Genomic DNA, 16,343 nt, shown 5'->3' with positions numbered 1-16,343 from the left:
ATAAGATTTGCAATAGTTTTGACATATTTACAGGCCTGAAAAGGCCAGAAAATGCCATTTTTTCCAATTTTTGCCTGTAGTGCGAATCAGTACCCCCAGGGGCGTTCAGCCAATTTTGGACTTCTGACCTTAAAAATTGCGCAGAATGCATCACAATAGGTTAAATTTTCATAAAAAACACTACATCTTGAATTTGAGCAAGTTTTGGAAGAGATATGAAGAATAAAACTCAAAAAAGCTGATTTTTCAGTAAAAAAGCCCCCCCGGGCAGTTTTTTGGGCTGGAATTCGTCAAAAATGCATGAAACTGAAAAAAAGATTTTTTAAATGTCTTCTATCATTATATGGAACAGAAAAAACACCAGGCGAAGAAGATCTGAAGATACCCCCCCAAAAAGTTACTCTACCCCCTACCCCTACTATAAGAATAACTGTAGAAAAGAAGCAATAAAGAAATTCTAACGAATTCAAAAATTGACTTACTTACCACCAGTTAAGGTGCTAAGTCGTGAAATAGTGGCTGCTTGGTGAAGAAGTTAACGGTCGTTGGAATTAAGTATATCAGTAATATGGATATCGGTAGTTGGTCCTAAGAAAAAGTTATATCGAAGATTTTTTATTTAAAGTTGTATTGATGAACAGTAGAGTACGACACTTTTCTTCCAAGAAATATCTTGAGACATTAGAATTCTAAACATTATTGCAAGATAAAAATCCGTCCCTCGGACCCCACTATCAGTGTTAAGTCTAGAAATGGCCTAGAACTCAACGCTGACAGTTGGGGAAACAGGGACCATGTGAAGTGTCTCAGATATAAATTGGGGGATTGTAGATCCTTGAGACTCAAGCAAGACTGAACAGGAAGCATTATAGCTTGTTAGTTAAGAAAATACATCTGAAAATATGACAGTTTCTTGGTTTCCAAACCTAGAAAATAGTCTTTAATCTTAGAACCAACGAGGAGGGTTTCCGGTTTTAAGCCAGCTACAATCTTTCAAGAAATATATTGAGAATTCCCGTTATTTTGACGTTTTTCGAGATTTAAAGTTCAGGCGAAAAAGTCGATTTTGGGCTATCTCTTTAACTTAATCGAATATTTCAATTTGGGAGGGGTTGGCAGACTTCCAGGCTATATTCTGAGCCTTACTGGACCATTTTTGAACTTTTGGATCCTCAGAAGTCTTAAGTCTAGCGTTAAAACTCAGAGTTAAAACTCTACCCTTCGAACTTACTTTAGAGCACTTACAAATCGATTGTGGTTTCAAAACTTCCTGGGGAATTTCCCATTTGTCTCAAATATTTCTTGAAGGATTGTAGTTTAGCAAAGGGTTTGAAGATGTAGTTTTGTTTCGGAAAACAACAAAATAGCAATATTATGAGTTAATTTGATTTGACAAATGAAAGCATTACCGACTGTTTTCTTAACGTGTAGTAATTTCAACCTGAGGGGTATAGTTGAATAACACTATTCCCAGAAGGCACATAACGTTGTTTTAACGTTCATCTAACGTTATATGGACGTTGTGAAAGTTAGATAAACGTTGAAACAACGTTGTGTGTCAGCTGAGTTATCATTATACATAACAAGGAAGGAATCGTAGTTGATTGGATCAATATAGAACCTCCCATCCTTTTAGAGATGGTATTAAGCCCACTAACTATCTTTCTATAAGGAATTTTAAAAACAGTTTGTTGTATAGTGCAACCTCTCACTAGTTGGTTTGCATTATTAAGTTAGTTTACAATATATTATACACAGCAAGTTATGGCACCCCTTTATCCTAGATAGGGGTTCTTCAACAAGACTTTTTACAAAGTTACCCCTCTATTAATTATTTGCAATTAAGATTTACCGCGGGGAAGAATATTTTTAATCTAGAGACTTTATTGCATTTAGAATGACACGATATAATTTATTAGAGATTAAGAGGCCACCCGATGTAATTTGCGCATGATTGCGACCGGCAGAACATTGAGGTATATGGTGTTTGATCTGGGCTATTATCCAATGAAAAGCATGATCAACAAATTTGTGAGATTTTCGTGATTTCATTAAAGTGTAAAATTTATTGATGATTCTTTTAAGATAGATGGTTGGAAAACCAATAATGATGAAGAACATGCCAAAAATCTGCAAAATTCAAAAATTTATTTTTAGATGATTTATGACGTACTACCTAGATTACGTCACAGCACTATCATCACAGAATATCAAAACAACGACAAATAAATATTATTATGTTGAAACAACAAGTACAAAATATCGTTCAAAATCGGATTCAAAAATAGGAAAAAGGATAAAAAAATAGGTCATTAAGAAAAGTAATTAACTTGATAATGACTTTAAACGCATTATCCTCTTTGGTAAAAGAAAGAAGGGATAAGGTAATCCTGCTCTTATGAGGAATTACCGGTCCGGTAAAGTCTTTCTTAATTATCTTGTTGGTGGAATGGTTTCGTCATTATTTTACTCTGTAGAATGGTTTGCTTGCTTTTGGATGAGTTTTTTTCAAAACCTTGAAGATTTGGCCAATACAGTTGAAGTTCTCTAATTCGATGCTAAAAATAATTGGTTTACTCTGTATTGTAGAAAGAACGGTTTGCTTGCTTGAGGATGAGTTTTTTCTTCAAAACCTTGAAGATTTGGCCAATACAGTTGAAGTTCTCTATTTCGATGCTAAAAATCAGGGGGTTTACTCTATATTGTAGAAAGAACGGTTTGCTTGCTTGAGGATGAGTTTTTTTTTTTTGAAAACCATGAAGATTTGGCCAAATTTCAGTTGATGCTCTCTAATTCGATCCTAAAAATCATTAGTTTACTCTGTAGAATGGTTTGCTTGCTTGAGAATAAGTTTTTTTTTCAAAATATTTGGCCAAATTACAGTTGATGCTCTCTAATTCGATTCTAATAAGCATTGGTTTATTTACTCTTTAGAATGGTTTACTTGCTTGTGGATGTGTTTTTTTTAATTATGAATATCTGGCCAAATTACAGTTGATGCTCTCTATTCCGATTTTCATTGGGAACGGGGTTTTCATTGAATGAGGAAGCGTATGGAATAGTAGATTGTCGAATTAGAGAGTTTCTTGCTGGCGTTGACTTTCAATATCATCGAATAATGGAGCGTATCGAATAGTAAAACGTTGAATTCGAGAGCATGAACTGTATTTTAATTCGTTAACTCAAACACCCCTGTTTCAACGGGATTTTTTAAGCTGAATTTAAATTTCTAAAATGCTACCTCGAATTTTAAGGCTAAAGGTCAATATGAATAGAGAATCTGTAATTATCAATATTTGGGAATGTCCATCGTTGAACACATTTGGTAGCTTTTTTACTCGCCTTGTCATGGAACACCCCCTTCTCATAGACCCGGTAGAATTATTTCAGCCAGTGGGGGTAAAAAGGACTGGAACTCGATGGCGATTGATATTCCTATATTTTAATGGCTGGGGATTTCAATTCTTTTGTTTTCAAGTCAGAAAATTCAGTAGGGATGGGAAAAATATCCAATTATTTTGCAGTGAGGATTGGTTTATTTGACTATTTTCAGTGGGGAGACAAAAATTGGACAATAATTTTCCACTGGGGACGATATTTTAGCCAACATTTCCAGTGGGAAGGGGTCCCTAATAGCAATTGTGCAAAATAGAGTATATTGCTTGTGAAGTTACAAATTTCAGTAAATAGTTAAAAAATATCTTTACAAGATTTGATTAAAGGGACATTAAAGTAGTAAAATGTAAACATTGCGCGAACCACGTGTCATTAAATACGTGGTTGTAAAACAATTGAACAATCAAATTATCTTTTATTTTGACAGATTTGTTTTTTGATGTTAACGTACTGTTTGTCCCTTTAACGATCACATGGCTAAATTATTTGCGGCTAAAAACTTCCAAATATGATCGAAATAGAAATAGTCGAAATAGTTTATCAAATCATCACATAATCAAATAGTTTATCGTATAATCTAACACATCGAAAAGAGATTATCGAATAAATTATCGCATAATCGAATATTTTATCGCATAAGGCAGCTACGGCACTCCATAAACAATCATTAATTTTTGGGTTAAGTGTTAGTAAAGTTTAAAGACGAGAAGTCTTCGGCAATTATTTTGTTTACGGTAATTATCTGATCTTGACCGATTTGACCAGCTTAAGGACATTTGATAAACAAGAAGAACTTTTGAACGATTTGCGTTGATAACGATACTGTTTCTTCTTTTAGTTCTTACGAAATTAAAAAACGGAAATTTGATTTTTAAGCACCTTTTTCCTTTTCATTTTAAGCGACCGGGCTTGTATAAATGCTAGGGTAAATACTAATAATGTAGTGAAGTTCTGAACAAAAATATGAGAGTTTGCAGTAGCATTGAAAACATTCAGTTCTGATGCATTGAGTATAAAGCTGGGGTAATGGGCTCTTCCAGAATATGTTCGTACATGGGGTAGAGGAGAATATAGTGTCCAGGGGGTAGTGAAAAATATAATTAAAATTATGAAAACATAATTTTGAGTGTCCAGGGGGTCAACTAATGCTTGTCCGGGGGTTAGACCTGCTGTCCGGGTGTCAAAAGTCACAATGTCCAGGGGGTAAATTTCCAAAAAATTTTATATCCCCATATTCAATTTTTTTCTGGAAAAGCCCAAAATCAGTTTTCATTATTTTTTGCCTATGTCTGAATTAATCGTCTAGCATGCTAAATTTTGAATCGGGAAAATTTGTTTGGAGGCTGAAATCGACAGTCTACTAGATCTTGGTAAAAACTATAGTTTATTTAGATCAAAAATTGAAATTTAATCACCGCACAAAATCTCACAAGGTTAATCAAATCAAATCCAACAGTGAATCATAAAAAAGACTTATAAAAACACACAAAAAGAAAGGCCAAGTTCATCTTAAAAGATTGTCATTGGAAAAACAAATGTTTTGTTTTTTTGAAAAACTGACAGACTCAGCATGGTAGTGACATCACTGGAGTTGGTGACAAAAATCTGAAATCAAAATATAATGAATAGATGATGGCTACTTCACGATTTATTTAAAAGAACTGTAATAAAAATGAAAATATTCTTATAGGATACATAAGTGAAATTTTGGCTTTTGGAATGAACCAGTTATTTACCAGATTAGCTGGGAGAAATACAATTGTACCAATAAGTAGCGTAGACAAGAGGGGTGCAAAATTTGTGTAGGAGAGCATTTTTTTATGACACTGTGGTTATCTTTTTATTTTATGAATAGATAATTACACAGTGTCATAAAAATCTGCTCTCCTACACAAATTTTGCGCTCCTCTTTGTCTACGCTACTGTCAGATGGACACCACACATTCTTAGCAACATTCCTTAATAAGTGTAACTTTATGGATTGATACATTATGGAATTTAAAATGAAAAAGACCAACAAAATGATAAAAAATCGCCGGATCGGAGTAGTAAAGGCTAGGATTATATATAGATTTTCTTATAAATAATTTTACGGGAAGAGGGTTTTTAACATTGAAAAATCTTTGGAAAATAAAACTTTCGACAATCTCCTGGAGATCATCTATTCAAACAAGTGGTAACCTTTCACATTGAAAACAAATCTTCTCTCCTTCAAAACAATTTCTTTACAAAAATAAAATTTGTCATTGGTCACGTATATAATAAGTAAATTTTGAGTTATGGAGTAAGGTTTATGTGGCAATGTTAACTGAAGCGATCATAAATCTTGTTCGAGATAAGGAGATATTCTCAAGTATGTATGTATGGCGGCGTGACTGAAGCGATTTGGGACAGCACGCAGTTATGACCCGCAAAATTTAGGACGGTTAAAGTCGGTTACGATCTAGACGAACCAAAAGCTGACCGTCTCAGTCACAGAAAAAACAGTTTCGAATTTACCTGGGCTAATATAATAACTTTTCATGGCGTCATTCAACCCCAGTAAACTTGAACACAATACAATTGTGGCATTAGGTTTTCATGTCAGGTAATGAATGGTATTGGGTTTAATGGAACTATTCTATAGATTATGATAAACTTTCCTTTCTCTCTCAGATTGAAAAATAACAGATTTAAAAATTTGAAATATTATTGAAATAAAAGAAAACCGTAAAACTGAAAATAAACATGTTGACAATGAACAAAATGACAAACTGTATGGCATTAATGACAACTCTCCTTATTTATTTGACTCAAATACAAGTGACACAGACCGCTAAACAAAATGTAAGTACTTGTTTAGCATTACATATTGTAACTTTCAACCCTCCCCTCCCTCCCCTCTCTGGGGGCACTCAAGGTAAATGACCTACCATACGTGCGGCCCTTAAGGGTTTATTTTCCAAGCTTCCTAAAGTGCACTGTAATCAGCAAAGATGAGGTTTAGCTTACGGTTTGTACATACACATGACTATTCTAACAGGGCTATACTTAGTATCAACCCCATTAACAAACTCTCTGAAAAAATTCAAGAAAAGCATGATTTCACCTAGTGAGCACCTCAAACCTGGATCGTAGAAAAATTACTGTGTGTCGTCTAGTGACGTTTAGTATAGACTAGATTTCAGGCATCTCAAAGATAAAGATTTTTCAAAATTTTGAGCAAAATTTCGGACAATACCCACTACCAATTTTTAGTGACTTACCACTTAAGTCAGATTACCCAATCTTAATTGGTGGTGACCGGGATTGAACACATTCAACCCTTGCACATTGCAAAGCGAATGTTCTTGCGACTGATCGAGCTACTGGACAAGCTACCTGACCCATTAATATGAGACAATCAAGGTCGTAATATTTGAGAAACAGAGAAATTCCCACGAAATATAATAGCCAAAAACGATTTAGAAGTGCTCTAACTTAGGTTAGAAGGGTAGAGTTTTAACACTTAGGACCTTAGGATCTGGAGTTCCAAAAGTTCAAGAATGGTCCAATAATGCTCAGAATAAAGCCTGGAAATCGATAAAACCGCTCCCAAACTAAAATATCCGATTACATTTTTAACAAATAGCCCAAAAGCGACTTTCTTGCACGAACTTCTCAATATATTTCGACGCAGATTGTGGAGGACTTATAGCCATATTTTATTTTTCCATAGTGCGTACTGAAGAGGAGCGACACGAATGATCGAGGATATTTCTTCTCTTGCACTGATAGAAAAGGGGTAAGGGTCCTTAAATATTCTTTCATTTTTTTTCCATAGTGCGAATTGCTGAAAAACAAAGACAATATGTTTTATTTATCCTGTTCTAATAAAAAGGGGGTAAGTTACAAGTCAAATGACGGATTGAATCTAGTGCTTTCTTTGTTTTCGCGCCACATATTTTTCAAAACATGGCGATTGGCGTTTGTGTAAAGACCACGCGTGTCACGGGTTATGGATTGGAAATAAGTGGCTTTATTTCCTATCCAAGATATTCAGATCTTGATTTGAAATCAATACACGTATGGAGACCAGCCCCTTTTAATGAAGTATCTCAAATTTAACTTGCTTTAGATCCGTTTACACCATAAGTTTTGTTCAAAATGATTCGTTTAAATATTTATTAGAAATATATTTGGAGGTCTTTCCAAGGGGTCTAAAGGAGATTTCTTCATTTTCCAGGGGGTAAAAAGTTATTCATTTTTCCAGGGGGTATCCACACATTTTAAGAATTTTTTCTTGATTCGTCCAACCCATGTATGGTCTTTTAATGTAACATCCCATTGGCGATAACTTAGTTTTCATAATAATATACATTCTTTTTATAAGAACAAACTATATAAGAACATAAGGCTTCGCTGGCCAAAATGTTAAGAACAAGTTAAGAAGATTTTAAGGCTTTGTGGACTCAAAAACACCCTATTTCTTAGGAAAATGGTAAAAAATACTCACAAAATGGTCAAAATAAGAACATGTTAAGAACATTTTTAGGCTTAAAAGTTAAGAACATCCGAAGGCTTCAAAAATTTTGGATATTGTTGTATAAAAAAACGTTCACATATTTTCAGGAAGGATATGAGAAAAGGACATCTATAAGGAGAGCAAAAGACAAGAAACCACGTCGAGGACCACAAGGAGAACGCGGTCCACCAGGTCTCCCTGGAGAAGACGGAAACGAAGGCAAGAGAGGACCTGAAGGACCCATGGGGCCGGTAAGTTAACGTTTTGTCTCAATGATGGCCGTTTAAGTTTTCCAACATGTGAAAAACAGGTTAACTTTATTAAATTTAACATTTTCTCATGAAAACAACCTCCAACAAAAACACCCCAGCCCATAAGAGTACGTGGTAGGACCACAAGTCGAGTCTATCTAGCCGCTATAAACGAAACAAAGTTAATTGAAAACGATATGCGTTGTAAGGACGTTTCCCTGGAAAGCAATTCCAATTTTCACCTTGCATTTGATAGATTTCAACAACATTCATTACATTAACTTTGCATCATTGTGCCAAAAATCACAAAAAACTAATGAGCCAATCCTGAGAAAAGCTGGTAACAGACGGACGAACGGACGGACGGACATCGGTTAATTTATAGGACCTCCGAGGTAGGTCCAAAAATTCAAAATTGTAAATAGTCAATGGATTTACTTTTATTCTATCATTATTTTCATAGATCGGACCAACAGGGGTCCCTGGACCCAGAGGACATAAAGGAAAGCCAGGACCAAAGGGACAAAGGGTAAGATTTAATAACAGAAATTAATACATAATACATCAGCCTTTATTGGCATAAGGCAAAAGACTTTGAGGTCAAAAATTTGAAAAACTTTTTTTAATGCTTTGCAGACTTTAAAACAAACAATTTTCTACGAAATTTGACCAAATTATTTCCAAAATGCTGAAAATAAGAATACTTTCAGGCTTCTATCGTAAAAATTGGAGGACATCAGAAGGCTTTCAAAAACTTTCGATATTCCTGTATAAAAAGTGTACCTATATACAAATTTATTTATTTATCATTTAAAGTTTAAGAATTTACAAGTTTTAACGAATTATATTAATTCAGAATATTTGCTACTTTACACTATTTATCTGATAATTTTAATAAATTTGAAAATGTTTCATTATTTTAGGGTGATGGCGGACCCATGGGTGCACAAGGAACACCCGGAGTCCCTGGAAACTGTTTAAGATCGGCACCAAAATACAGTAACAAAGCAGAAGAATATTATCACTGTTTACCAGGTCCCCAAGGACCACAAGGAATCAAGGGAGATACCGGATCAAAAGGTGATTCGGGAGTGACCGGATTAAAGGGAAATCCTGGAGAAAAGGGACCTCAAGGACCACGTGGACGCCGCGGTCCCGTCGGTATGCCTGGACTACCCGGAACAGCTGCCCGCATTGAATGTTACGATCAATATACGGAATGGGTTAGCCAGTATAATTTATCAGAAGCAAAATCAATAGATGGATTTTTTTGCCCTAAAGGACAATTTTTACAGGGCTTTAAGAGAGAAAGAGACGCTTTACAGGAAAGATATCATTACGTTTGTTGCGGATTAGCGTAAAATAGAAAAAAAAATCATAAAAATTATGCTACTAATGTTGAAGGTTGCTGTTCCGTTTCGCTCTGGTATGATTTTCGTTATGGATCGAGAGTGTTCATATTGGTTTCGGACTGTTTCGGAGCAGTTCCGTTCCGATGAAAAAAGTGGAGCGAAACTGTTTCGATCTGTTTTGCTTTGCAACGTCTTCTTTCTTGACGTTTCGAGTTTTGACGTTCACACTTGTTTCGGAACGGTTTCGTTTCGTTTCGGAACGGAACCGTAACGTCTGAACATGGGCTGGGAGAATACTTGCGACGCAAAGCATGTACAATTTTCACAAAAAATCCGATCTAATTGGATTTAGTTTTAAGTCAGTCAATCCAAGGGGGTATGAAACTTGTTTGTTTTACCCCGGATTAACTTTACAACATTGCTTTAACTTTATAATGAGACATCTGATGGACATTTAGATTTTGACCGGGCTTTTACCCATTAAGTGTCACTTGAATCATGAGACTTTATGAAATATAAACATTTCTAGGTCCTGTGCCAATGGGTAGGAGCCCCAGGATCCATTCCATGCTGTTTTTTACCTCGCACGAATAAGTCGGGATCGACATTTCTCTTTTAGTTGGGGCTCGAACGCGCATTTGAAATTAAATAATATTTGAAAATTTGTAGATGCCGATTCGTGTGTGTAAGTCAAGACTTGCTAGGAAACACTTAAAGTAAAATACACCGATTTCGATTTCGTGATCATTCTAAACAAAGCAAACTTAAAACTTTACAATAAATTGTTATTTGAAAACAAAAATTTCATGAGTAGATGAAAATAATACTGCAAGTATTTTAAAAATCAAACCCTTTTTTTCTAAGTCCTTTTGAATATTAACATATCTGCAATCCCCTGAACCTTAGATTTGTTTTTATAAGACACTCTCATTGTTTATAATGATATACTTTTAAAATATTTTAGTATAACTTTTAAGAAATAACTTTATAGCGGAGCCTCTTAATCAAGCTTTTCGATTCAACCGAAAAAAAATCGTAGATTTAACCCAAATTTACAAATTTAAAGAACCTCAACTACAGCCGTAAAGAAATTAATTTGACAAAAACAAAGATCCGATTAGCTCGATTAAGAGGGTGTGGTTTATATATAAATGTTTGTTAGTTATGTTATGTTTTTGTTACTTTAAAAGATTTATATAATAAGTTTATGATATTTATTTACTACCTTAAAAACTTAAATCTTTCTTTGCTTGTGCATCCCTGAAGTATCTGGAAAGGTAGGTGAAATTTTTTTTACCTGGGCCGGTCTGTAAAATACCACATATCAAAATTTCAAACACCAGCCCCCCAAAATGCTTCCGCTAAGATGCTTGACAAGTTCAAATCAGGCAGTGCAGTTCTGCGCAGTACCGACTCCAAACTAATAGCCGATAAAAATGAAATGAAAAAATGTGCAAAAAAGGTGCATTATATGATAAACGAGGACAAATATGCCTGCGTCCAATCGAAGCTTTACACCTTTTCAACCGTAGCCGCCAATTGCAACGCGGGCATTTTTTTGTCCGCTTTATCCCACTAAAACCGTCCCAGTCCTTTTTTCGCACCTACAATAGAAAAGTGTGTCAAAAAGAATTGGATCGAGTTTAGGGGATAGTTAAATAATTAAGTGGTACGCGCCTGACCGCGCGACTACGGTCGAAAAGGTGTATTACATGCAGTGCAGTGTGTTGATTCTTAATTAACATAGATTAGATAACAAAAGTATGCTGCATTATAAATGATAAATGAAATGGGAAAAACAAAGCGTGCATACTTGTCAATAACATGAATATTCTCATATAAAGATTGCTCTTGCATTATCCGTCTACCAGCATTCATTGCCATTCGTTTCTTGATCTGTTTAATACCAGTTCTCTGTTTGAGAGCTTTGTCGTAAACGTCTTGTAACTCTTGTAGTACCACAGCGTTCAGTGTTGGGTTTGTTTCTAATAGATAATAGCGAGTTTATGTATTTGCACTTTTGAGGATGGCAGAGTGTCTGAAGCGACTTGGAATAACCCGCATTTCTGACCCGCAAAATCGAGGACGGTAAAAGTGCTGATTTACCGTCGTCTTCAGCCAGTCTGGATCTAGTCAAGTTAGAACCTTACCGTTTCCATTGCAGAAAAACACACATACATAAACTCGGTATTAGTTAAATATTTTACGGGGCATGCTTCGAAAAATTCAAAAGCTTTTACACAGCTGAGGTATTGTTTCCACGAAGGGCCACAAAGAGAACAAAATAGTAACTTAACAAAATTATAAAAAAAAAACGAGAATGAAAAACAGAAAGATAAAAAGTGATTATTGAAAGAAATGACATTTGGCTTTAGACTTGAAAGTAACGATATATTGAGTTTGACGTAGATCCCAGGGTCTATTATTCCAGATTTTGACCAGATTCTGAATATTACACCAGCCAAGCAAAATAAGCTGTCAAAGTTAGACCGCTTTGAAGCTTTTCAACAAGCTTGTTTCATATCTAAAAGAATTTCTTTTAGCCCCGTAAACCCAATTCATGATATGTATGCACCATTGCAATGTCTTCTGAGATTACATCACGGACCCAATAGCTGATTGGTTGTAAGTGACGTACAATCAGTCAATACGTCACTTACAACCAATCAGCTGTTGGGTCCGTGGAAGACATTGCAATGGTGCATTTCATGAATAAATGTGGTACCTTTCTTATTGCTAAGAGTAGACGGGTGACGACTTCTTGCTGTTGTGGTGTTTGACTCATTTTCAGCATGAGTGGTACTGCTAATCGAAAAGTTGTGTCGGCGACGTGTTCGTTTCTTGTCGGAAATGATCTGTAAGCATAGGTGGTGGAAAAGTTTCAAAAATTACAGGTCCATATTATTCCACAACAGGGAAAAGAGATATTTTATTAGCTAACGTCAGAATGGCTTTATTTCTTTCTAGAACAGCTCACGGAACTATTAAATGTGATCATGACTGTCTCTAACAGTCTAATGAATAGGAAACTAAAAAATTGGACATGAGATTGCTTTCTGATGGTTTTACAATATTTTCCATCAGTCCAACCGTTAATATGTAACCTGGTAACAGAAGGTTTCACCGTACGCGTAAGAAAATTATGACAATCTATTACAAGGTTACATCTTAACGGTTGAACTGATGGAAAATATTGTAAAACGGACAGAGACGTCGTAGCACATATGGAAAGACTGCTTTAAAAGATTTTATTTTTTTATGGAATGGAAGTGCGTCTCTATGCTGACAAAGCAGAAAAAGCAAAAGAATTTCTCACAATTTGTGCCTGCGTTGTACATAAGGGGACAAAGTTTTTTATTTTTGTTAAAAAAATGCTATGTAAGCAAATCGTAGGATATACAATAAATGATGTCCTTTAAAATGTAAAATTCTCTCACCTTGTCTTCATTTTTGAATATCAAATTCCATTTTTTATCGGTGATACCAACAAGAGCAAACTCCACTAATGCGAAGAAGACATAGATGAAGCAAATCAACACATACCAATCGATCGATTTCGAATAATTGACTTTTGGTAATGAACTTCTGATACTATTACCTATAATAGATTTGAATCGAGAAAAGTTAGAGTAGTGTTGAAAGTATGAGAAACGGTAATTATTAAGTAACCCCCATCATACTAAAATAACACCCAAAAGAAAAATTAAGAATTCCACAAGAAAAAGCATAATGGCGAGTGTATTGAACCTAAGCTAAAACAAGAATTCGGTGTAAAATAGCATGATAATAGATCTGTTCACAACAGTGCCGTAGCAACTGGGGGGGGGGCAAGGGGGCTATGCCCCCCCCCAACAATTTTTTTCAAAAATGGTTATTTTTCAAAATGCAAAGTTTTTCTTTTTTAATTTGTCATAGTTGTGCATGTTTTGAGTGTATTTTTAAGCAATCTAGAGCTCAAATCTTCAAAATTTTTTTGCTTTTATAAGATATCTGGTCTGTAAATTTATCAAAACTTTTCCATCAGCTCTTCGGTCGAAGCTCAAAAAATACAAAATATGAACACTGAATAAAAACAACCAGAAACACTCCAATCTCTCCAAAGAATTGAAGCTAAGTACCTGAAAAGATACAAAGGCCACACAGTATTAAAAAGTGAAATGCCAAAGCTGAAGAAAAGTTCTTTGTTTGTTTTAACATTTAAAGGCCCTTGTTTGTTGAAGGAACAACAACACTCCCTTTTGTAGAATCATAAAGAAGTAATGTCAGAAATATTCAATATGACCCCCAAAATGTACTGTATATACATAACTAGAATACCTTGAAATAATCTGCAACATATCTGTAGAACTGACAAAACAATTATCTGGAGCCAAAGTGATCAACGAATCCAGTGTGGTAAAAGCTTAAACACTCATACAAGTTCAAATTCAAGCATCAAAATGTAGTTTTATGAAGCAAAATTTTGTTGGTGCACACAGAAGATACATCAGGGCACTTAAATTCCAATAAATCTAATTTCTCATCTTTTACAAAATCTCCACATTAAACAAGAAAGGAGGAAGAAAAACAAGCAAACTTCCTTCCGCCTACTTTTTTTTCGAAATCCAAATATATTTTCCAATCTATGATTTGGTGCCTCACAGAAAATTTAAACATTACGTAATGCTATATTTGTAGACACTCGCCAGCTAAAAATGTCTTTAGCCGTATATCGGCTAAAGGCGGCAAATTTCTGGACAAAGGAAATATAGCTTATTAAGCATCCTCTATAAGGAGCACGAATCCGTTAGTGGATGCCAGCAGCCTATAACTTTGGAAAATCGTGAATTGTAGGAACTCGATGAAATTCGTTTGTTTCTGCTGACAGCACAATTTATTCACAAATATCTTACATAAAACACTGGATAAAACTTTTTCTTGTGTATAAATACTGTGGTCTACTTTCAGCAAAGATGGCGGATTATTTTGTCTATTAGTAACTCTATCCAGTGTTCTATATAAGATATCTGTGGTACTTGTGTGACTGTGATCGGAATAACTTACCGAGAGTCGCCATAGTCAAGACGGTGGTGATCCCAAGGCCAACACGAGCAGGTGTAGATCGGTAATCGATCCAAAAGCTCACCCAAGACAGAACCACAATCAGAATGCATGGGATATACATTTGCCATAAATAATAAGAGACAACTCGTTTCATCGAAAACGTCATGTAACATCGCGTGTGATTTCCTGGATACAAGAAAATAAGATTCTGAGCTACAGTGAAATCTCCATAACTCGAACACGCACGGAGAAAAAATTTGTTCGAATTATGGAAAATTCAAATTATGGTGCAAGGTTTAAAAGGCATTGTTAACTGAAGGGACCATAAAACTTGTCATAGTTAAGGAGATATTCGAGTTATGGACTTCATCTAGTTAAAGGAACTCTAACGAATTTTCAAAAAATTTGGTATAGCAACCATCAAGAAGGCCATAGAGAAAACTTTTTTAAAAGTTAGGGGTTTTGGAGAAATTGAGGTGTCAAACTTACTGCAAGTTTCCGTGCATGACCATTTTCTAATTTTCAGAAATCATTTTCACAGTTATTAAAGGTTTTGTTTTTAAATAAGAGTGATACCGTTTACTTACTTATCAATTTTTATTCTCAAGCTTTTTCACATTGAATTTACACGGATGTGGAGCAAGATTGGTCAGAAAGTCAGGGAGACACTGTCCTGATCTGAAATATGTGTCTGATATGAAACGGAAACAATTATGTAAAAATAAAACCTTTATCGTAACCATAATTTCTTTAATATGCGAGCCACATTATATGAAATCGTTCTTATTTGATATGACAATATTCAGGACAGTAAGATGAAGACTATTACAAGAAGAAAAATGGTTATTTTTTCAATAGTGGTTTGCATATAAACCATTGACTATAACACCCCTGTCTCGCAGCCCCGGAGTAACTTTTTTCCTCAGTGGGGATAAAAATTCCTATTGTTCCAAGGTTAAAAAATCCAGTGGGGATGGTTTTGGAGTGCGATTCGTGAGCATTGAATTTCGAATGGGGATGAAATCAAAATCAATCCCCCAGTGGGGCTAAAATTCCAAGTTATTTGTCCACCGGGGACGAAATATTTGCCAAATTTTCCAGTGCGTGGGGCTGGGGTCTGTGACGCAGGGGATGTTATAGTCATAACACTATACTATAAGCAATCTCTTACCGAACCCAGCATAATATTTTGATATTCTATACGCATTGTCGATTTGGAAATCGTATTCCAAGAATTCCCGATCCACACGCTCGTAATCGATAGCGACTTTCCCATTTCGTTTCCACCAATGAAGTTTCACTAAATCTTCACTGTAACTATCTATAAAGATATCACGGATAGAGCACAGATATCTTATATAAAACAATAGATAGAGCTATATCGTCCCTATTTGAATGACTCTTTTCTGGAGCTTTCAAAATGAACAATTTCTGAACATCTTAAACACCTCTGGATCAGGCGGATCAGTTACCTGCCCGGAGTTTTTGGTTATGTAAAAAATCAAACCAAAAACTCCGGGCATTAAGAAGGGTAAGAAATTTCTTATCGGAAGACAAAGCAAAACTTCTCGTTAACTCTTATATTCTTTCACCCTTTAATTATTGCCCACTTGTTTGGATGTTCTGTGGAAAGGGGGGAAATAGCCTGATTGAGAAATGCCATCACCGAGCACTTTGTGCTCTGAAAAATAAATCAATCTCGAACTATGGTACCTTATTAACTGATTGCAACTCTGTAGATATTCATGCACGAAATCTTAAACTCCTCATAACTGAAGTTTTTAAATCTACGCATGGCCTTGGGCCGCGTATTATGCA

General features: G+C 35.2%; 2 protein-coding genes across 5 annotated transcripts in view; one reads left to right on the top strand and one right to left on the bottom strand.

The window, feature by feature from the left end:
• Positions 1–492: 492 nt before the first annotated feature.
• The window catches only part of LOC136812753 (gamma-aminobutyric acid receptor subunit beta-1-like), a 49,699-nt gene continuing 33,848 nt past the window's right edge, over positions 493–16,343 (bottom strand). For 2 of the 3 annotated variants that reach the window (XM_067069277.1, XM_067069276.1), the window contains exons 6-10: positions 15,697–15,846; positions 14,526–14,711; positions 12,920–13,080; positions 12,208–12,337; positions 11,002–11,467 (exon numbers count right to left, since the gene is read on the bottom strand). In XM_067069277.1, coding sequence (XP_066925378.1) covers positions 11,217–11,467; positions 12,208–12,337; positions 12,920–13,080; positions 14,526–14,711; positions 15,697–15,846 — 878 coding nt within the window. In that variant the 3' untranslated portion in view covers positions 11,002–11,216. Of the gene's footprint in view, positions 589–11,001; positions 11,468–12,207; positions 12,338–12,919; positions 13,081–14,525; positions 14,712–15,696; positions 15,847–16,343 lie in introns of those variants that run through there. The other variant, XM_067069278.1, reaches the window with a different exon arrangement.
• Positions 6,031–10,318, top strand: LOC136812754 (pulmonary surfactant-associated protein D-like). 2 transcript variants are annotated; one of them, XM_067069280.1, is made up of 5 exons: positions 6,031–6,222; positions 7,199–7,258; positions 7,987–8,130; positions 8,594–8,659; positions 9,054–10,318. In XM_067069280.1, the coding sequence occupies exons 1-5, from the start codon at positions 6,124–6,126 to the stop codon at positions 9,489–9,491; spliced, it is 807 nt and encodes a 268-aa protein (XP_066925381.1). In that variant the 5' UTR covers positions 6,031–6,123; the 3' UTR covers positions 9,492–10,318. The 2 variants fall into 2 exon arrangements, with proteins under 2 accessions (XP_066925381.1, XP_066925380.1); XM_067069279.1 differs by lacking the exon at positions 7,199–7,258 and adding an exon at positions 7,094–7,159 and having other exon boundaries at positions 9,054–10,317.

The sequence above is a fragment of the Clytia hemisphaerica genome, unplaced genomic scaffold (genome assembly GCF_902728285.1).
Source record: "Clytia hemisphaerica strain Z4C2 unplaced genomic scaffold, Clytia hemisphaerica genome assembly, whole genome shotgun sequence".
Lineage (NCBI taxonomy): Eukaryota > Metazoa > Cnidaria > Hydrozoa > Leptothecata > Clytiidae > Clytia > Clytia hemisphaerica.
This window is presented reverse-complemented; position numbering and strand designations above follow the sequence as displayed.